This window comes from Stegodyphus dumicola, chromosome X2 (genome assembly GCF_044657685.1).
Source record: "Stegodyphus dumicola isolate Sdum_Otavi_A_Nest chromosome X2, ASM4465768v1".
In the NCBI taxonomy this organism is placed as follows: domain Eukaryota; kingdom Metazoa; phylum Arthropoda; class Arachnida; order Araneae; family Eresidae; genus Stegodyphus; species Stegodyphus dumicola.
The window spans coordinates 179,078,245-179,100,811 of record NC_140781.1 but is presented as its reverse complement, the minus strand read 5'-3'; the positions used below and the strand labels follow the sequence as shown (position 1 = coordinate 179,100,811).

The 22,567-nt window shown below is 37.3% G+C and overlaps 1 protein-coding gene across 1 annotated transcript in view; it reads right to left on the bottom strand.

Moving 5' to 3' along the window:
• Positions 1-21,830: 21,830 nt before the first annotated feature.
• LOC118188069 (delta(3,5)-Delta(2,4)-dienoyl-CoA isomerase, mitochondrial-like) overlaps positions 21,831-22,567 on the bottom strand; it is a 199,997-nt gene continuing 199,260 nt past the window's right edge. Inside the window, exon 8 of the mRNA XM_085809909.1 lies at positions 21,831-22,523. Coding sequence (XP_085666035.1) covers positions 22,422-22,523 — 102 coding nt within the window. The 3' untranslated portion in view covers positions 21,831-22,421. The remainder of the gene's footprint in view (positions 22,524-22,567) is intronic.

The following is a 22,567-nucleotide window of genomic DNA, read 5'->3' as shown; positions in this document are numbered from 1 at the left end:
AATAAGTCTATGACTTTTAAAAGGCATCAAAAAATGTGTCAACGAATTAATGAGGAAAATCAGTTAGATGACTATAAGGTAGTTTTTAAGCAATGGGAAGATCTAAAAATAATAGGAAAGGTTCCTGAAACTGAAATTGATAATTTGAGTTATTATTTGCCCCACAGACCTGTTATAAAGCATACTAGCCAGACAATGAAGGTAAGGCCGGTGTTCGACGCTTCAACCCGAGAGAGAAATCAGCCATCCCTTAATGACTGTTTAAATAGAGGGCCGAACTTAATTGAACTCATACCTGATATAATTGACAGGTTTAGATTGTATTCTGTTGGTTTATCATCGGACATAGAAAAAGCATTTCTTCAGCTGAGTATTATTATCCCAGAACACAGAGATTATTTGAGGTTTTTTTCTTCCAACTCTTGAAGAACCTATGATTTACAGACACTGCAGAGTGGTGTTCGGCGTTTGTTCGTCTCCGTTCCAACTCTCTGCATCGATAGAGCATCTCTTGGATAATTCCCCTGCTGAGTTTGACGATGTGACCCAAAAATTAAAGCATTCGTTTTATGTTGACAATTGTGTCACTGGGGTTCACGACTTCAAACAGCAAGAAAATTTTATAGTTAAGGCTACAGAAGTAATGGCTCGGGGATGTTTTAACCTACGGGGTTGGGAAAGTAATGTTCCAGGTCATTGTGTTTCCCGTAGTTCAGGTATAACTTCTCTTCTTGGAATCTTATGGGATTTGGATAACGACATAATGAAATGTAATCTTGATTATTCAATGGATAATGAGATAAGTAAACGTAATATGAGATAAGTAAACGAAGTAAGTAAACGTAATATTTTGGCTATGGTACATAAAATTTTTGATCCACAGGGTTTTTTGAGTCCAACTACCTTGCTACCTAAGTTGCTATTACAAGAAGCTTGGACTATAAAATTAAAATGGGATGATCCCTTGCCAGGGAACATTCAGAAAACTTTTCAGAAGTGGCAGGATGAAATTAAATATCTTGAGAAAATTAGTATTCCATGATATGTAGAGATAAATGAGAATTCAGAGCTGCATCTATTCGTTGATGCATGTAAGAGCTCCTATGGTGCATGTGTTTACATTAGAACTGTGACGCCCGTGGGAGTCAAAATTCGATTGATCAGAGACAAATCCAGGGTAGCGCCGTTAAAATCTCTGACAATACCTCGGTTAGAATTGATGGCCTGTTGCATTGGCACGAGACTGGTTCACTCAGTATACGCCGCCTTAGACTTGCCTGATTTGAAAATTATTGCATGGAGTGATTCTATGGTAGCACTCTGGTGGATTAAGAACCGTGGTGATTGGTCAGTTTTCGTTGCGAATAGGGTAAAAGAGATAAACAGTCCGATTCCTTCTCAGTGTTGGCGCCATCTTCCAGGTGATTTAAACCCGGCAGATATGCTTTCAAGAGGCTGGTGGGAGAGGTTAGTTCGTGTAGTAAAGGAACTGTTGAGAAGGACACTCGGTAACGCGGTTCTTACACCCGAGGAGTTGTACACAGTATTGTGCGACTGCGAGTCAATAATTAACTCTAGACCTCTTACCTATGTGTCGGAAAATCCCGATGATTTAATCCCACTTTCCCCAGCCATGTTTCTCATCGAGAATCGTAGCTTAGGTGTTCCTGATGTTGATTTCTGCGATTCGAAAAGTCTTCGAAAAAGGGCTAGACATCGCCAAAAACTACTTAATGATTTAAGGCATAGATTTAGAACAGAATATTTAGGGCTTCTGGTCCAAAATAAGAAGGACCCATCGTCAGAGCTACGGTTGGGTGAAATTGTCCTAATAGGAGATGACATCAAAAAACAGATGCATTGGCCTTTAGCTAAGGTCATTCGGCTAATTCCTGGGAAAGATGGCAAGGTCAGAACTGTAGAACTGAAGACTCAAGCTGGTACGCTGCTTCGTCTCATTCAGCGAGTCTTTCCATTGGAAGTGCAGTTAACGGACACACCCACTGATCCCATATATGATAACTCTTTTACTAATCCTATTTCTTCTATTTCTAGTGATGAGCATTCAGATTCTAATGATTCTTCAAATGACTCTAGTAACCTCCTGCAAGGTGCTAAAGTGTCAAGATTGGGACGTGGGATCAAGGTGCCTCAGAAATTGGATCTCTTCGACCAGGTACTGTATGTCTTTGAGCCAACCTGAAGTCGACTCAAAGAGGGGGAGAATGTTGGAGACGGCTGCTGCAGACAGACGATTACATAACGGCTCGGCGAAGGTCAACAAAAGGAGCGCCGCATCTGTTTTTTATTATTCTTATTTTTTCTTTAAATGCGAACTAAGCGGGGAAATTCCCTTTTCACTCAGTTATGTATGCACTAGTTAAAGTAATGTAACGTTTTCAGCTTGTGTGAGATATCCATATTAAATCTTTATATTAATAATCCCTGCTGTGATTATTTAATTTGTAACCTGCACGTTGTAACCCTGTGAGTTGCAACACAAAGTACATATTACCGTATATACCTGAAATCCGTTTTGACGTGTAATTACTAGTAAAAATGCGAAGTATCAACAAGCATCCGTAATTTCATGTTCTTACTAGTGACAACTAGTTATCACTACGGATGGTGGGAAAGACACAAATAAAAAACTTAATTCGGCTACTTACTGCAACTTTCACTTAGACCCCGTTCTTATTACACGTATAACAGTATGTAGCCGAATTACATAAAATTCGCTTCTAGGTATAGAATAAACGCAATGGCCTTCAAGATTATTTATTGCGTTGCTAAATTTTACTTATTTAACTTATTTCTTATTAACTTATTAACTTATTTCTTATTACATCGGTCACTATTGTGACATTTTGAATTGCATAACACTTTATTTGTTTACACTTACGGAAATTAGTGAGACACTTTTTGTGTACTTGGAAAATCCTTGACTGGACATTGATACAGATGAAGCCGCGTGACGTAAAGATATTTGCTTATCTTTCTTTACTATAGCGATATCGATAAATTTTTGCTTGCAAACATCAGATTCAGATCTGGTGTATAGATGATTTATAACACCATTATTTTTACCTAACTGATACATGTTGTCATCGATCTTTAATAATGAAACAACAGCTATTATATTTCTGTACGCACCTCTCTCTTTGTCCACGTAGGGAATATGTATTGTAACATTATCGCCGATATTAGAAGATGGGTGCGTATTAATGACAGATTTATTAGGGATATGTTTGCTTCAAACTGTGCTGCTGTAGTGTTATCCTAAGTTGTACTATTCAAACAAAAGTCTCCACCAAAATTACCATTAAGATAACACTACATTTAACGCATAGTCTAAAATCTGTCACTTCTGGCTCTTTTGTTTCACTATCACACTCTATGTTTGAATCTTCTCGGTGAGTTTCCGCCACGTAAATTTTAAACGTCACCAATAATTTTTTACAAATCTTCTCGCCCGAGAGAAGAAATAACGTCAATAGGCAAAACGTCTGTAGTTAACCCAAACCTTGGCTCGTTACCTTATATGGAGTTTGCTTTATGCCTGAACGAAACAAATGACTATATTGGTTTAATACTGAAATGAACACTCATTCCCCGGCTGTCAGTTATTAGTACACAAGACACAGGTTACAGAGAACAGGGGCACCTGGCGTCTACCAGAGGTAAGCAGGTGCATGCCCCTCGTCCTCCACTATCCAGCGCTTATCCAAGAATAGTGGAACAAGTTTGAAAGCGTTTAAAATCAAGATTGTAGTAAATAGATCGCGACACATTTCTAAGGGAAAAAAAGTCGATATATAGAACTTAGCCAACTCTAGTGTAGAGTATCGGAGAAGGTGGCGTGGGAATGGCATAGGGTGTGACACATTTCACTGTCAGTCGAGACAGATGAAAGATTTTTGAAGCCTGAATTCCGATAGACCGCTAAGCAAGGAGCCGCTGCTTAACTTTCAACGAAAGGTAAGTTAACTTTTGAGTCGCCAACCGGAATAGTGGTTAGCAACACTGAATGCCGTATCGAAGGCCCCAGGTTCGAATCCCGGAGAAGGCATGGATGTCTGTAAATGTATAGTGTCTGTGCGGTATGGGAGCATTCTAAATATGCGGCAAGCAGAAAGTCTCGAGAGGCTGATGGTAGAGGAAGCTGGGGAGATGGAAGACCCTCAGACTCGTCCCCCCGTGATGCTCCCCTTGAAAACTGGGGGCGGAATTGAGCAAAGTCGAAGCAAAGAATTTGAATATTTCAAACGCTTTGGTCGTACTGTCACCTGTATGGCGCTCAAGGCTCTTGCCAACGACAGGCGGAATCTTGCACTCCTTGCCCCGATGAAATCGTAGGCTTGTGGTTACGTTACTACCAAGAAAGTGAGATAAGTCACAACAATAACAACAGACTTTTGAAACATTGTATAAAGGCAGTTTGTTTGATACCAATTGCTTATAATTTTCCTATGTGTTTTCTGTGCATCATTAAACCTCATAACTCATCATTTGTCGTATTATAGTTGATATTCTTTTTGTCAGTAAGGCTGTGATGATATTACGTGAACATTATTAACGAAGCTTAATCTCAGAACACTATGCAGTTTTATGTTATAACAAGAAGGTTTAATTTCTCATTTACGTAATTTAATAGATCCAATCATGAGGAAATTAAAGGCTGAGAAGTCCTCTTTAAAGTAGATTTTGATATTTTACCAAATTGCTGTTATATCTTGTAATGAGGAAGCCTGCTGCCCAGTCGATGTAGTGGTCAGGGAAGCTGACTGCGATGCCGAAGGGCCTGGGTTCGAATCCCGGAGAAGGCATGGTTGTAACTGTCCGTCCCTTCATAGGAAAGGCGATGGTGTCCCACCTATTAGGTGCCTCCATAATAAACAGACCACCACATTCGGCCTTGCATAGATTAATGGGCTGGGTTGCATTTGTAATTGGTTCACAATCTGCCACAAGGAAAAAAAAATATGAGGAAGCCTTTTTTTTTTTTTTTTTTTTTTTTAAACAAGCAAATATTGATCTTAATAACAGAAATTTCTATAAATATTTCATGATATTAATATTTAGTAATTTTGTATTTTCTAATACTTAGTCATTTGGTGTTTCTGTTGCGAGATGTACATGCAATTTTGCAAGGCAAGGACAGTCACAGAATTCGTTTCTGCCAGGCTAGTTCACTTGTTCAAATGTAAAGTACTTACGAATTTTTTTAATGTTTAAATAAACCCGGAATTTTAGTAATAAACTTTCAGTTGTAAATATAGTTACTTCTAATCAGTATATGCTTACCAGATTATGGTAAAATACAGTTAATTGTTCAAAGTATGTTTGCGTAAAATATGAATTCAATCCTGTCTACCTGTAATTTCGTCGCACAATTCTTGAAATCGCTGCTTTTTAAATGCTTGTAAACACTTCGATTACAAGCGAACAGCCAGCCTGTTCGCCTTTAATCGAACCGAGGCTGGAACTACCACTTTTTAGTGATTTAACCATTCGGCCGCTGGTTGAGCTTTCTGGTGTTGGAAACTAACAGACTATAATTTTTGACGCATACAACTGAAATTTAAGTTGGCTTTTACCGCTTCACTTGCTTTCTTTATGTTTGCATTTTTACAAATGGTTTTCCCCAATAACCCATTTTGTTTTACAAGCTCTATATACCGTATTTTCTTTTCTATCTTTGTCCTTTAAACTTAAGAATTATTTGTCAGATTCGGTTTGTGAAATTTGGTTAGTGAAGACATTTCTTTCCCATACTCATACGTTGTTTACTCACAGTCGCACTGTCATTTTGCGTTTTCTTTGAAAATGTACTTAATTTGATCGTTTACTTTAATCCTCTCCTGATATTTTCTCTATCCACTTTAACTGCTACAAGGACACAGTCTACATTCAACAAAAACACTAACTACTTGACCAGAAATCCATGATCGATAAATGTATTTATATGTTCGTATAAAGAATGGTATAATGTTCTTGCCCCGTCTGGAATCCATTTCGTATATTGCAAAAATATTCTAGATAATAAAAATGTCTGTTCGTATAGACACTAATACGTCGTAAAATCTGATTATGGAAAAGACTTCTAAATCCTCTGTTTGTGTTCAATCTAACCAGAGAAAACTGGATATATTAGAAAGCATATTGTCTCCCAAAAAACGCCGTCTCTTGCCCCGTCTGGAATCCATTTCGTATATTGCAAAAATATTCTAGATAATAAAAATATCTGTTCGTATAGACACTAATACGTCGTAAAATCTGATTATGGAAAAGACTTCTAAATCCTCTGTTTGTGTTCAATCTAACCAGAGAAAACTGGATATATTAGAAAGCATATTGTCTCCCAAAAAACGCGATTCCATTTTTTCTAGTAGTTGTATTTTAGAAATTACGCAAAGAAATATAAATATTGTCAAAAAAAAATAACTGGAAACTAAAATAAGCTTGTAAGGTTTATATTTATTTTAACTAACATTTATTTTAAGTTTAAACTATCTTTCCTGTCAAGCCTTACTTTCCCCTGGAATTGGCAATGCCAGAGTATGTAAATTTTAGTAGAACGCGCAAGGATTCAAATTGTCAGCGGAAGTAATCTGAGTTAAATAGAAGAGAAACGAGTTCGAAAGTGTGCTTTCTTGCTTCACGAGCGTGGAGGTGGCTAGTTAGAAATTGAAGAACCACGCGTTTCGGCCTGTGTGCTTGCCTCGGCAAATTGTTAATCTTTCAACGTAATATTCAGAAGTTTGCTGAATTATCAGCGGTACCTTAGAACGCGGTGAGGTTAGTTACGTTTAGAGAGCCTCGTAGTTAGTCACTTGTTACTATTCTTTTTTTTTTTTTTTTTTTTAGTTTCTTATTTTTATTTTACCGCCGGGTCGGCGTAGTTTGTGAGCGTCAAGAGCACACATTTGTAATTTCTAAAGTTGAATAAAAAGGGATTTAAACCCTTCTCAAGACTCTGTCTACTTTCCAGTTCTTAGCAGTCACCACTATTGTTGCGTGCAGGTTGGAAGCGCGCAACATTACAAGCTTAAGCATAGAATTTGACTTCTAAATTTCTAATTGAAAGAGAAACATACAAACGTGAAATGTAAACTTAGGCAAAAAAAAAGAAACTCAGTTTCGAATAGATTTTGATTCGATTGATTTATCTCTACTGATCTCCACTGCGCTTCACCTAAAGAAGACGAGCATGTGTCTGACTGCTCTCGACATCGATAGAGTTTTATTCAAAATCTATTCCAAGCTAAAGTTGTTTTCTGCTAATTTCAAATTCTAAATTTGTCTTTAAAAGTGCAATAGTTACATGTGAATCATGTGATGGCCAATCTGAAAGGATTCCATTTGTGGCATATTCGAAGTTCCGAAAATTACAGTAATCCCAGACTTCTCCCGCTCTTCCACCAAAAAAAAAAAAAAAAAAAAAAAAAAAACATATACCATACCAGAAGAATGAACAACAGTTATCATTGGGTTCCTGCCCAATAGGGAACTGCTACCAACCCAGCTCTTATGTTTTAGTGGGAAGTTTAACATATCTTGATTAATAATTAAGTATGCTTGTTATATAACGGTCTTTGATGGTCATTAGTCTTTCATTTTTCTCGCGAAATCACGCTGTAATCAGTAATCGGTACCATGCAAATTTGCTGCAAACGTACGAAATCATGCCACTCCTCCCCGCAAATGCGGGTGTCTCGTAAAGCCCCTAAACCGTCCCTGCCTGTGAAACTATGAGTATGACTTTAATCAAAATGTAAAAACATTTAGTGCGCTTTTATGTCTTATAGTGATGAATTATGCTGTAATTGTGAAAATTGGCCAGACGGTATAGTTGTCAGACGGTAGAACTGCCGTACCGAGGGCCTGGCTTCGAATCTCGGAGAAAGCACAAACGTTTGTAAGCATACACTGTTGCGCAGTGAGGGGGCACTTAAAAAACACGGCGAGCCAAATAGCCTCTCGAGAGATTCGTGATAGGGGATGAGGTGTGAGGACCCTTGGATCTACCCTCAGGGGTGTTCTCCCTTGGAATTTCACCTGGGGCGGAAGCTTAGCAGTAAGCAAGGGCCGGCGATACTTGATATGCCTAGATGGATGTACAGGTTCCAGCCTTGCTTCAGTTTGTACCCGTATATTTCGAAAATTCCACACTTAAAGTGCTGATTGGTTTAGTGTTTTTATTTTGTTAATTTGTTTCGGTTTCAAAAATTAAAAATGATTTGAATATGCAGTATAAACCTGCATTTTCCATAAACATCCAAAAACATATAAAAGAGCGTTTTCCACAAACATTCCATCTCTGATTTTCTTGTATTTGCTTAACAGTCTGTATTTCCCCTATGATTATTTTCAATATTTTAGAATATACGTCTAAACGCTTATTTTACATGTGAATTATTGCAACATTTCAGGTTCAATGATCACATGAAACGCTTCAGGCAGAAATTTTGCATATCACATTAAGAGTCAGTTCTACATTACCCGTAAATGTAAAAGTAAAGAGCGACCAGTTTAAATAAACAATCAAAGGAATATTAAAATTATAATTTTTTGATTCAGAAACATAAAATTTCGTTTGTTTATTTGAAAATGAGAAAGAGCACGATGACTGTATGCCTAAAAGAAGAGACACATCCATGAGGACTTTCTATAAGTAACTATCTCGTATTTATGTTTTACAGAAAATAATTCTGAAGTAACTTACTTTAACAACATTCATTCCAAAATACAAAGATACGAATGTGCTGCATTCTAATAAGCAAGGTTTATTTTAACTAGCTTGTTACTTTTATGTAAATTCGTTTCTATACCTTTTATCTTCTGTCAGCCTTCAGCAGAATGAAAATTAAGTTTAGTTTAAAAAGTCAAAGTTGTTGCTGTAGAACAAGTACTGTCGCAATTCTTCACTGCATCACGTTAACATGAGAAGACCAGACGCTCATCCTACGGATGAGTGAACTTTGTGTACAGAGTTGGAATCGTCGTATCCGGAGCGTAATTAACAGATAAAAGTGTGATTCTTTTGCTTATTACTTTAAATACTTCGGTTCGAAAACCTTTCATATAGAGGCTAGTATTTGTTAATTTACAGTTGTAGTAAACGATGTATTTTTAATAAAACTTTTAGTTCAGTTTTACCTCTTATCTTTTTTATTGCAGTTTAGACATTTTTTTTAATTTGTGAAAATGATAATTTGTCGGAATAAGAAGGATAAAACAAGTGCAAACTAGATAGAAAAACAATTATAAAATACGCATATATATAATTTTTAATGAACAAGATTGCGGAGGATGCGCAGCCGCGAATTCATTGATTGGATCTGGCATGTTAATTGATTGCGTGCGAACGACAATGAATCATTGCCCTAGGTTTGATGGTAAAAGTTCTGCATTAAAGCTCTGGTAAGTCATTTCTTATAGTTTCCAGTATCAGAAAAGCAGAAAAGAGTCGAGGCAGTGTCAGCATCGAGTCAGCCTCAGTAGAGTCAGCCTCAGCAGTCTAGCGACAGCAAGCATGAACATGGCATAAAGGTATAGGTATTAAATTATTAAGCATGACTGTTTCGGAGGCATAATAATTTTGATGTTTTAAGATGGCTTTATTAAGACATTTCTCCCAGGGAAAGACAAGATCAGGTTAGAAGCTCAATTATACAGAATCAAATATCAAACGATGGGTGATAAGTTGGGGGCGTTTTATATGAAGGGAAGTGGGATGAATTAAATTGTGTTTTAAGCAAAAACTAGATGCGAAACAATTCCCAAATTGTCGCTCCAGATTCATCATTTTTCAAATTGCGTAATCGCAAGAGTTTAAAGTTTGTTTGAATTTCCGGTAAAATATAAAAGTAGAAGGTTAATTAAGAATAGGGGAAAAATTCAGATTTAGAAATTCTTGTCGCTTTGTTCGACGGGGAAATTGGAAGGATAAGACTATAACGTTGCGCGCCTCTAACTAGCACGCAACCAAGAGGTGACTGTGAAAGCTTGTATAAACCACAGAGTCTTATAAAGGGTTTAAGTCCCTTTTTATTCAACGTAATAAATTACAATGGCGTCCTCTTGACGCTTACAGACTGTGCCCACTAGGCAGTCAAATAAAAATAAGAACCTGAAAAGAAAGTAAAGACAATATTCTAACTACGAGGCTCTCTAAAATAACTAACTCACCGCGTTTTACAAATACCGCAGCTAATTCAGCAGACTTGAAGCTCACTGGAACAATTGCAACTACTTCCCGCCAAGCACATAGGCCGCAACGCGGGGTTCTTCAATTCTCGATTTTTACCTCCGCGCTCGCTAAGTAAGAATAACTCTCTCACCGAACTCGTTTCCTTCTATTTAAATCATACTACTTCCGCTGATAATTTGAATCCTTGCGCGTTCTACTCAAATTTACATATTCTGGCATTGGCAGTTCCAGGGGAAAGTAAGGCTTGACAGGGAAGATAGTTTAAACTTAAAATAAATGTTAGTTAAAATAAATATAAACCCTACATTTGCCGCTGCCAGAATTTGGAAAACTTGGAAGCAGGTCCTACAAACGACCTGTTGTAAGTTTATCTAATTCTGAACTAACTGGCGAAAGCCTCGTTTACACAAAAAAAATCTTATGTAACAATTATATATTAAAATTCTGTTATTCGTTACAAAGCTTTCTTCTTACAGCAACTTTTCCTGGACTTCATCAATCAATCTTGGTCTTTCCTTCCAGCATCTGGAAGGAATAAGTATCAGTATCTTTCTACATACATTATAATTTACACTTTCTTGACACAATAAATTTTTGTTTTTAACGATTCGTTTTTCTTAGTTATTGCTTACTTCACATTCATTCAATTTTTCAAGCATTAATTTAACTTTACCCTGGCTCTCCACCGTGTGTGGTGTCAAACGGGAATATTCGTGTTTTAGTCTTACAACACTTCCCCTAACCACCATGATTTGTTAGAATTCAACAACCAAATAGACACACCTTACTCGACATTCTACAACTCAATGAGCTACTTTAATATTCTTAAAAATTCAAATGTAGGTGGAGAACCCTACAAAACACATTCATTCTAACTTCCCCCTCATTCATCTTTAAACATGCAGGCTTTCGCTCTAAAGCATGACTTTACAGTTTAATACTTAAATTTTGACTTCATTGCTTTTAAGCATTCACTTTTAGCATCTACAATTTTATGCTTCTAGACTAAATTCTACTTTTACATAACATGCAAGTATTTACATACATTTACAAAAGTTTAATACATATGCTTTTTACAATTTACCATAAAATGAATAAGAGAAAATAAATTTTTACTTTACTCATTCTTCGCCAAGCTGGCGGCACTGAAACTAAAATTCTTATTAGTACAAGAATACGAAGTTATTTTTATCTCCGGCCAAATTTTGGCTTTAACATAACAGAATTAGTCTTTCGACCAACAGAAAATGCTTGTTTTTAGCTTTTACACTTAAAGAAAATAATACTTTTGCCTTAGCTAAATAAAGTAAAACAAAACTAAGTCTCAACCGAGACATATTGACTTTCGTCAAAACATAGAACTTCGTACTTATGCATAACATTTCGGAACAAAAGAGAAAAATATTTATAGAAGGTTTTAACTTATCTTTGAGTTTTCGATGCTTGAAATTCCGTCATCCGTTTTTGGCAAAATTGATCCCAAGTTAGAGGTTTCATGGATGTCAATCTTCTCCTTATTGATCTCCGAGTGTCGTCCCCGTTGCTTTTTCTTTTGCGTCCTCTACATGCTGGCCTCTTGACGGAGTAATCGTCTGGTTGTTGGCCTTTGCGTTTCTGCCTGGGACGGCTGGTCGTGACGTCCTCCGGTCTGGAGTCCTTCTTGAATTTCTTCTGTTCGTCGTATTTTTGTGCCTCCTGTTGGCGTTTCAGTTTCCGGAACGGCGGCCTTGCTGGCACCTGACTCTGTGGCCGTGTGCGCGTTCTCCTTGATGTGTAATTTCTCCTGCCATCTTTTGTATGTGGTGTTTTCGTCTTTACCACGGTTTCTTTACCCGGTTCATCTGTATTTTTGTTTTTCTTAAACGCCGGGGTTTGAAAATCATTTTTTCTTTTTGATACCGACGTCCGGGTTGTAGAAGTGCTAGGTCTCTCTTCAGTTCTCCGTTTCTTGGGTGGTGGAATAGTTGTTGCAGTCTCTGGCCCTTCTATTTCGTTTAGACTTGAGTCCTGCAAGAAACTTTTAAGGATTTCAAAATCATTTGGATTATAGTATTTTTTCACCTGGTCGGGACTTGCTTTACAGATTTCCCCTCTCTCGTTTTTAAGATATAAGACTACTCCTTTGATTTCCTGAATTACATAGGGGCCTTCAAACTTTGGAGCTAGCTTTGCCATAAAATTGTCTGGGGCACTTGATAAAGAAAATTTCCGTTTCAATACTTTATCCCCAACTTTAAAATCTGCTTCACGGCGTTTTCTATCATAATAAAGTTTCTGCCTATTTCTCGCCGTATCCGAGGTTTTAAGCGCCTGATCAATTAGCTTTTGCACGTCCTTTTGTCTAAATTCCTGCTCTCTTTGTTGCACAAAGAATAATTTATCTAAAGGCGTAATTAACTTTCTGCCTAAAAATAATTCTGCTGGAGTTTTTCCCGTAGTATCATGATGTGCCGTTCTTAAAGCATAAGCTAATTCATTTATGTAGCCATCCCAGCGCTTGTGATGTGTGCTAACGTAACTGCGAATTATTTTTACAATGTTTTTATTAACTCTTTCTGCTATGTTAGCCTGTGGTCTATACGGAACCATTTTGATATGGCGTATATCAACCCCATTGCATATGTTTTCAAATATTTGACTAATGAATTGTTTTCCGTTATCGCTAATGACTTTTATCGGTGCACCGTATTTTAAAATGTATCTGTGTAAGAATGCATCTGCGACTGTTTTGGCTGACGCGCGTTTAAGTGGAACAATTTCTATCCATTTTGAAAAATGATCTACTATTACTAAAAGAAAACGATTTTTATTTAACTCGCTCTGGGGGAAGGGACCAAGGAGATCTATGCCTAAAATTTCATTCGGAAATGTAGCGCGAATGCTATTTAAGTACCCGGCCGGGCTGTAATTAATATCATTTATTAACTGACATTGATTGCAGGACCTGACATACGCCGTTACTATTTTGTATAATTGCGGGAAATATACCGCCTCGCGTACCCTTTTTATAGTCTTTCTGACCCCGAGGTGGCCCGCTGTTTTTTTTTCGTGCAACTCCCTCAAAATGCTTAATCGAAGCGAGGCTGGGATGACTGGCTTATACTCAAGATTTTCGTTTGTTGTTTTCGTATAGAATAATAAATTATCTATTATTTCATAGTTTTTTGCTCTATATCTTATCGCATCGATATCTGTGTGCTCAAAGCTTTCGGGGTCTTTCAAATAAGCATAGATATTTCCAAATTCAGGATCAGCTTTCAGTTCAGTAATAACCGTATCTCTAGAATCTAAAATTTTTGAAGTCAACACAGCGCATTTAATTTCATTACCTTCATCGTCCAGTTTTATACGAGAAAGTGCGTCAGCTACATTGTTTTCCTTACCCGGTTTATATTTTATTGTGATATTATATTCTTGGAGTTTTAAAGCCCATCTTATTAACCTGGGCGTTAGGTTTTTTCCCGAGTAAAGTCTACCAACAGCCGCATGATACGAAAAGACTGTTACTGGCGATTTGCCGAAATAAACTCGAAATTTGTGTACAGCCATTAATACGGCTAATGTTTCTCTTTCTGTAGCTGTATAATTCCTTTGTGTTTGATTCAATGTTTTACTAAAAAATGCCAGCGGATGGTTATTTTGTATAAGAACCGCACCCACCGCATAGTCTGATGCATCTGCCGCAATTTCCAGGTTTTCGTCCCCCTCAGGGAATTTTAAAACAGGGGCATTAATAAGCGCTTCTTTTAATCTTTCAAAAGCTGTGTTAGCTTCAGCTGTCCACGTAAATTTACTCTTTTTTCTTTTGATTACTAAGAGTGGTTCAACAATATTAGCGAAATCTTTTATGAAAGATCGATAGTAAGAACATAGTCCAAGGAAAGACGAAAGTTTCTTGGCGGTGTTGGGCGGTGGAAAATTCTTAATAGCTTTTATTTTTGAATCTTGCGTTTCTATACCCTTTTGCGAAATTTTATAACCGAGATATTTAAGTTCTTTAGTTGCGAACTTGCATTTTGAGGCGTTAATTGTAAGACCGGCCTCTTTTAATAATTTAAAAACTTGTTCGAGGTCATTAATGTGTTGTTCCAACGTACTACTCGTTATAATTATATCATCTAGATAAATTAAAGTTGATTTTCCCAGGACAGGCTTTAGAACAATGTCCATAGCTCTCTGGAATGTTGATGGGGCCCCACACAACCCAAAAGGCATGCGTAAAAATGCATAAGTGCCCGATTTTGTTATAAACGCGGTTTTATGTATATCTTCGGGTCTCATAGCTATTTGATAGTAGCCAGACGTTAAGTCCAAAGTAGACATATATCTCGTCGATTTGATCTGTCTAATGATCTGGTCTATAACCGGCAAAGGGTAAACTGGAAATTTAGTTATGCTATTTAGTTTTCTATAATCGATAGCAAACCTCCAAGCCCTTTTATCCGAAGGAGGAAACTCGTTCTTTTTCCTACATAGTACGACTGGACTCGCGTATTCACTATTTATGGGCGTTATTATTTTATTCTTTAACATCTCCTGAATATGTTCTTCGATGATTAAGTCTTTTTGTTTATCATAGCGATACGGTTTAGTCCTACAAGGTTTTTCGGCATTTAATTGAATCTTGTGAGTCACGATCTGACAGTTTCCCGGTTTTTCTGAAAACAAATGAGAAAAATTACTCACCACTTGCTGTATTGCTTTACTTTCCTGGTCATTCAGATGGCTAAGGTCCAATTCAGGTGTCTCCGCAGGTTCCACCACCCTCTGGTCCATCTCCAGCACCACGGAACTATCTTGAAAATTTAATTTGGCCCTCGCGGCCCTTAAAAAGTCCATACCTAAAATAAGAGAGTGTTGCAGGTGTTTCACCACAAAAATTAATACTTTGAGATTTTCCTCTTTTATCTGTAAGTTTAATGATACTTTCCCGATGCAGTGACATGTTTTTCCTTGCGCCGCTATAATTTCCGTATTTCTGGTTTTGAATAGTCGTATCCTATAAAAATTCTTTTTGAAGAACTTTTCACTCATGAAATTTCCTTCTGCTCCTGTATCGATGAGGGTTTCTACTGGTACATCGCCAACCAGGACTTGTATAATTGGTAGCTGTGAGTTTTTTACGATGACTGTATTTAAATGTCTATTTGAGGGTTTTTCTAAAACTTCCGGGGTCTGGACCCTCCCTTTCACAGGCCCCTCTAGTCGTTTAAAGCTTTCCTTTCAATCTGTGTCTTCTGGGTACGCGGATGCTTATTTTCAAATTTTCTTTTTGGGCCTTGACCTTCAAGTTTCGATGCGTTAGCTTGATAGTTCTTTCCCCCATATGAGCGATTTCCATTTCTGGTTTCCTCCTTCCTTCTGGTACTTTGAGAATATGTTTCCCCTCTCGCTCTTTCCGCTATTCTTCGATTTTGAAATTTCACCGCCAATTCGAAAAGTTCCTGCAATGTGGTTGGGTTTCTAATTTCAAAGTAGTCTTGAACAGCGGGTAACAATCTTGGTAATATTATTTCAATAATCTCCGCATCGGGTTTCTTGCCATACAGCATATCCGTTAGCTTGATTTTTCGTAAAATAAAGTCCGTCAATTGTGCTGTATCCCGTTGATAGAAACTATATAGCTCGGCTTCCAGCCGTGCGCGATCTTTCACTATGGGGAAGGCCTTTACTAACGATTTTTTGAAATTTTCAAATGTATACGTCGGGCTTCCAAATTCACCTAGAAGAAATTTGCCTATATTTTTCCACCATAGCGCGGCCTGTCCTCTTAGTGCTGATGTGGCAATAGCAACTTTTTGTCTTTCAGGCACAGGATAGAGCTGAAAGTGGTTTTCTATACCTTCTAAAAATACGGACACCGAATTTTTTCCGTCGAAATAGACATTTGGCTTGATTGATGCTCTCAAAGTCTGGACCAGGTATCCAAATCCTTCTAACTGCGTTGTCATTTCTTGGTGTTGTCCAGCGGCTACCATCCAGTTTTCGGCCATTTCAGTTCGATAAGTGTTCGGGCGCCAATATAACGTTGCGCGCCTCTAACTAGCACGCAACCAAGAGGTGACTGTGAAAGCTTGTATAAACCACAGAGTCTTATAAAGGGTTTAAGTCCCTTTTTATTCAACGTAATAAATTACAATGGCGTCCTCTTGACGCTTACAGACTGTGCCCACTAGGCAGTCAAATAAAAATAAGAACCTGAAAAGAAAGTAAAGACAATATTCTAACTACGAGGCTCTCTAAAATAACTAACTCACCGCGTTTTACAAATACCGCAGCTAATTCAGCAGACTTGAAGCTCACTGGAACAATTGCAACTACATCCCGCCAAGCACATAGGCCGCAACGCGGGGTTCTTCAATTCTCGATTTCTACCTCCGCGCTCGCTAAGTAAGAATAACTCTCTCACCGAACTCGTTTCCTTCTATTTAAATCATACTACTTCCGCTGATAATTTGAATCCTTGCGCGTTCTACTCAAATTTACATATTCTGGCATTGGCAGTTCCAGGGGAAAGTAAGGCTTGACTGGAAAGATAGTTTAAACTTAAAATAAATGTTAGTTAAAATAAATATAAACCCTACAAGACATCTGTTTGCGATCGCAAAGATGAAAATAGAATACTGGAGTTAAGAACTGGGTTCTGAGAAAAATATTTTACGGTAGGGTCAGTTAAACCAGAAAGAAGTGATCCTAATCAGAGGTTACATCCACACCAGAAAGAAGTGACCCTAATCAGAGATTTCAGTCAAATCATGCAGGTGAAAATTCGCTTCAAGTTAAATTTCATAGTACTGAAGAATATGAATTACCCTATTCTCAGGTATTGTTTTTCCTAACCCTGTACTCAAGTGGAATGTTTTTTTAGTGGAGCTAGACAGAGGGGCCAAGGACTTTTTTTTTTTTTTTTTTTTGTCAGGGAAGTTTTTTCGAATAAATTTTGAAATGAAATTTGTACCGTGTGTTTGGCGCTAAAAGGGTGACGGATCAAGTTGAAAATTGCAATTGGATTAATAGTGCTACAATAAATGTATAAATAAAAAATGAAAAATAAAGATTATGATTTATGGCGGCAAAGAATTTGCAGCAGTCGGGTAAAATCCCGACTGGATTTTAAACACGATATTTTGGAACTGGGTATGCAGGAACTCTGGGTGTCTTCTCAAGCATGCGTCCTGGATTTAGGGCATTTACGAGGGGTAGGAAAAGAAAATCTGTTAAGTTTACCAGTCTATCTGATAACACCCCGGTTTGTCATATTGCGACTCATGAAAATAATACACGTCATAATCCTCCATGTAGATACAAATCTTATCGTTACCGCAGAATGAAGGAGACTATTATCGAGAAACATATAGCGCAGACATTAAAAAACAGAACCATCACATTCATAAACAGTCTCAATAAAAGCCTTGTGGTATTATGTAGGGGGAAAATCTACTACCCATAAAAAGTAAAGCATGGTGCATTGAGATCGACAAAAGGAAGTTGAATAGTGTGACATCCTTAACTAATTATTGAAGAAATGATCAGGAAGATTAAGTCTTCTAAGTAATGAGTATTTTCAAACAGCAATGAGGTTTAAGAAGGTCAATAAAATAGATATTATTAATAAAATCCGGGGTTTATGTGTTTCTCGGGTTGTCATGGATTGTGTGTATCACCCGCTACATTAATATAAGCAAAGATATCATTTTAAGCCATTATTTGGGAAATTCACGTGTATTTATTTGGTGTGATAAAATTGTTACTATTAGTACGATTGACGAATATATTAAATATCCTGAAGAAGTTTTCAGTTTGCTACAAGAAGCTAGCGTAAAGTTTAATGAGGTAAAATTGGAAGTTTTGTCGTAAGTGAAATCCTGACCCTGAAGGCAGGAGACAGGAATTAGAAAATTCCGCAAACACGTCTGATTTTGCAGTTGACGGGCAAGATAGCAGACTGCACACTTTAGAAAGACATTAGATGACGTATAAAACTATAGTCTATAACGGACCTCTTGTTTGCTAATAGCAGTCCAGAAATTCAGAGTACATTTTGGAAAAGAACTTATCACCGTTCCAGATCCCCCCCCCCAATTATTCGTTTCGATTTTGGAAAGTAACTTATTACCCGTAATGAACAAATGGCATTAAAATTTCATGACATTCATCTAAAGATCCATTAGCCAGGAAATGAATATGAGTATGATGACGCATTAATCCAAATTAGATGAGCAAGGAAATCTCAACTGTCGGACGCTGACTTACGCATTTACTGGATTCTAATAAAACACTGGTCAGGCAATTAAATAAGTCCCAAATTCATAAATATATATAATTATTTGCAGGATTTGGATAACTTTCACACACTAACATAACAGGAATATGAAACATATCAAATAATGATAAATAATTGAGGAACCCTTGTTTTATAAGAAATACACAAAGAACAATAAGAGAATTCGGCCACATGGGTCTCAGTCCCTCCATTAGTTATCAAGAACTCCGATTACTCATAAAAACCCTCCGTGAATTTCTAAAAAAAATCTGGATATCAGGATTTTAAAGCCCAGATGAAAGGCCAAAATAAATTTCACATCAAACTTTTCTCGATTGAGGCGTATAGGAAAATCACTGCATTGCTCGACAGTAAGAGCATCAAATTTCATGCCTACCAGCTAGCTGATGTCAAAAATTTTAAAGCTGTCCATACGCAGCCTCCCGATTGACGCTGATGTCTCCGAGATCCAAGACGCTCTTGTAGCTGAAGGTTTCAGCGTGAAAAAGGTGGTGCAAATGACTAGACGCATGGATCCAGAAATCATCAAAATGCCCCTTCTCTTGGTGACGCTTCAAAGAAGTGACAAGTCTAGGGATATCTTCCAAGTCATGCCTTTACGCATCCAAGTCATGTGTTTACGCATCACGGTGGAGCGATATAAGGGCAGGAGTAGTATCCTGAAGTTCTTCCTCCGCCAGGCCTTTTTTTAATGCCTAGAGCCAGTGCGGCCAAGCACCCAGATGTGTGAAGTGTGCACTCGACCACGAGTCAAGAAACTGTACAAAACCTAAAAGGGATCCTCCTTGCTGATGTCACTGCGGCTTGAATCACACAGCTACTTTGAAAGAGTGTGCTTTCTACCCTAAGCCCCGGTTGGCATTGGTGCAAAAAAGGGGCCACTTACGCGGACCGCGTTATAAGAAACAACAGCAGTAAAGAACAACCAGAGATGACTCTCCCTCAGTTAGAGGAACTGAAAACCAAATTAGAAGAGGCTAATGCTATTATCGTTAAATTAAATCCGCAGCCATAGCTATGTTTTCCGACTTAGCTCCAAATCATTGCCTGCAGTCATCTCTGCAGCAGCAACTCCAGCAGGCCCGAAGGAGTGTAAGATGAATAATTACATCTCACAGCGCTGCGCCCCCATAAAAATTCTGCTGTGGAAAGCGCACAACATCACCAACAAGATGCCTGATCTCCAGGAATTTATCATTCAACACGTGGATATTTGTCTCATATCGGAACTCATGCCACCCCTTCCCACAACCTTAAGCTTGTCAACTACTTCACCTGTCGCAGTGACAGAGAACCCTATTTTTGTAAAAGGGACATTATAATCCTGCTTTAAAAGTGCATACCACTCCAATGGTATGGAAACTGTGAAAACTATGATCAAGCTACTAAACTTCGGTGCTGTCACATTCTGTGCCATTTATAACAAACCGGGAAACTGTGCTGCTCATCTCGACGGATTACTTAAAAAGGACTCCTCAACAATTTTAGGAGGCGTTCTAACGCCAAACATCGAGACTGGGGCTGTACCACCTCAAACTACAATGGACAGGTAGTGCATGACTTTGTAACTAATAACCCAATTTTTTTTAAATGTACCTGGCAAACCGACGTACAGACCTAATATTATTAACCGACGGCAAGATATTTTAGATTTAATCATCGCGAACATAAACATTCCCATGTCTTTCTCAGCAATATGTCACATGACGTCAGAACACGTACAAGTGCATCACTAAACCCAAGGACTTACCGTCAGTAAAAATCACGGGCCGGGATTTATTTTATAATATCCTTGATGACTACCCCATTGGATAATGGCTCCCTAAAAACCAATATGTACACTGATAATGCTGTTGAAAACTTATCTAAATTCCTCCATAATGCTAAACCTCAAGCCACAAAAGAGGTTGATCGACTGCAGCACGAGCACAACTCCCGCTTAATATCAGGGATTATCTCTTTTCGAAACTGTCTCCGTAAAGATTTTGGTCGCACTTGGAACCCCAATATCAAGACGGAGATCAACGGGATTGATCGTAAAATAAAACAGCAAATTCAAGCTCACAGAAGCAGTATGTGGCAAAATAAAATTGAAACGTTGAACTGCGATTCTGGCGCCATCTAGTGGCTGACAAAGTCACCCAAAAAACAAAGTTCTTGCAAAAAAACCGCTGAAATGCGGCCTCATTTATTCCGATAAAGAAAAGACTGAACTTTTAGGCGATCACTTTGTAAGGTATATTTTAATTTCATAACAGTTATTTTCATTTTTAAACCCTTTCCTATCACTTCTTGTTTCCACTTACAACTCCCTACCAGAATGAGTTTTTAGAATCATGCTGGATGCAAATGAGTTAGAGGAAGTATTTAAGGAAGGTTCAACTAACATCGATAGAGTGCTAGGAGTCCTCAGTGAAGCATGTTTGCCTTCTAGCTAAGTCACTCTTGAAGCTGTTACGCTCGGCCGTTTTATACGTGCCTATTCGCTGGCTAATTTAATTTAAGGGCCAAATACGTTAGTTTAATTTAAGGTCTAACTAAGCGTTTAGCGTGGGTATAACATTGAACAGAAATTTCACCTGGTCTGACGACATGTACAGAGTGTGTGGCAAAGTTTACGGCACTGTATTCAGGCTTTTTCCACTACTGAAAAGCGAATACCTTCCTCTCAATTTGAAAAAGAGACTGTATACTTCCGTCAGTTGTCCGATCATTACTTACGCGTCCCTTGCATGGGCGAATGCCAGTGAAAACGAAATTATACGACTTCAGACTCTTCAGAACAAGGTTTTACGTTTCATCACTAACGCTCCTTACTTTGTCAGGAATAGACGTTTTCACTCGGACCTTAAAATGGGAACAATACAAGATTTCATCAATAGATTGAATGAAAAGTTTTACAACAGGACCATGAGTAGTAACGCTGTAAATTTTGCGAATGTTTTAGCCTATTAAATTTTATCAGAGGATAAGAAAATCAAACTATTCACTGCACATGTTTAACATTATGACCTCCATGACCAGGCCAACCAATCAGAAAGCCAACCAATCAGTCTGTTACTGGTTTTACACTTTGCGAATTGTGCACTAGAAATGCGCGCTATGATCGCAATTTCTGTTCATTTGCCTTGAAACTTATCAATCAAGCATACTTTTATAAACATACAACCATCTTCAGCTGGTGGTTCGGTAAAACCATCGAAACTAGTCCTGTGAAAATTTGAAAATATAACGCTGATTTTTGTTGTTTGACTTTTGAATTAGTATTTGTCCGGCGTGTTATTGTGTCTTAATTTTTTACACTGTATGTCAAAATCAAGGACTACTTCAAAATACAAATTAAGCGTATTTTATTTAGTTTTCAAGTTTTAAATCATATAAACTCTTTACAGTAACTGCAGCACAAAAATAATTTTCCAAAATTACAAATCAAAAAATTAAATTTTAGACAATTTTATAATTACAATAAAATGACTTTTTAGCTTGTTTCAACTGAATTTCTAAGTACAAAAGTTTCATTATAAATATATAGTAAAACCACATCAAAATATATAAACAAATATGAAATAAGCATTTAATTATTTAACTTACTCCATATGGAAGGAAATAAATGGATTATTTTTTTCCATTACCCACCACAAAGATATGAGAATAAAAATAATTGATACAAATGTTCTCCACTTATTTTAAGTGTACCAAAGTACAAAAAAATATTAAAATGCTTTAATTCAAGACACTAGAATACTGTGAAATTAGTATAAAACAAACTTAGGAAAGAAGAAACTTATTAAAACTCAGAACCGCCAATATTAAATAAGAAATATCATGTTAAGTTAAAATAAGTACACATGCCTGAATTAATATAATCAGAACCTACAAGCTATAACAGAGATCTCAACATACATTTATTTACTTTATATTTTATTACAACTTAGAATATTTTGGAGGTTTCTCAGATTTATTTATAGTTGCTTCAGCAGCTTTTAGAACATCTTCACTTTGAAGCATTGTCATGTTCCAGTATGTCTGTAACAAAAAATTCAAAAAACTTTTGAATGCAGTTTTCTTAA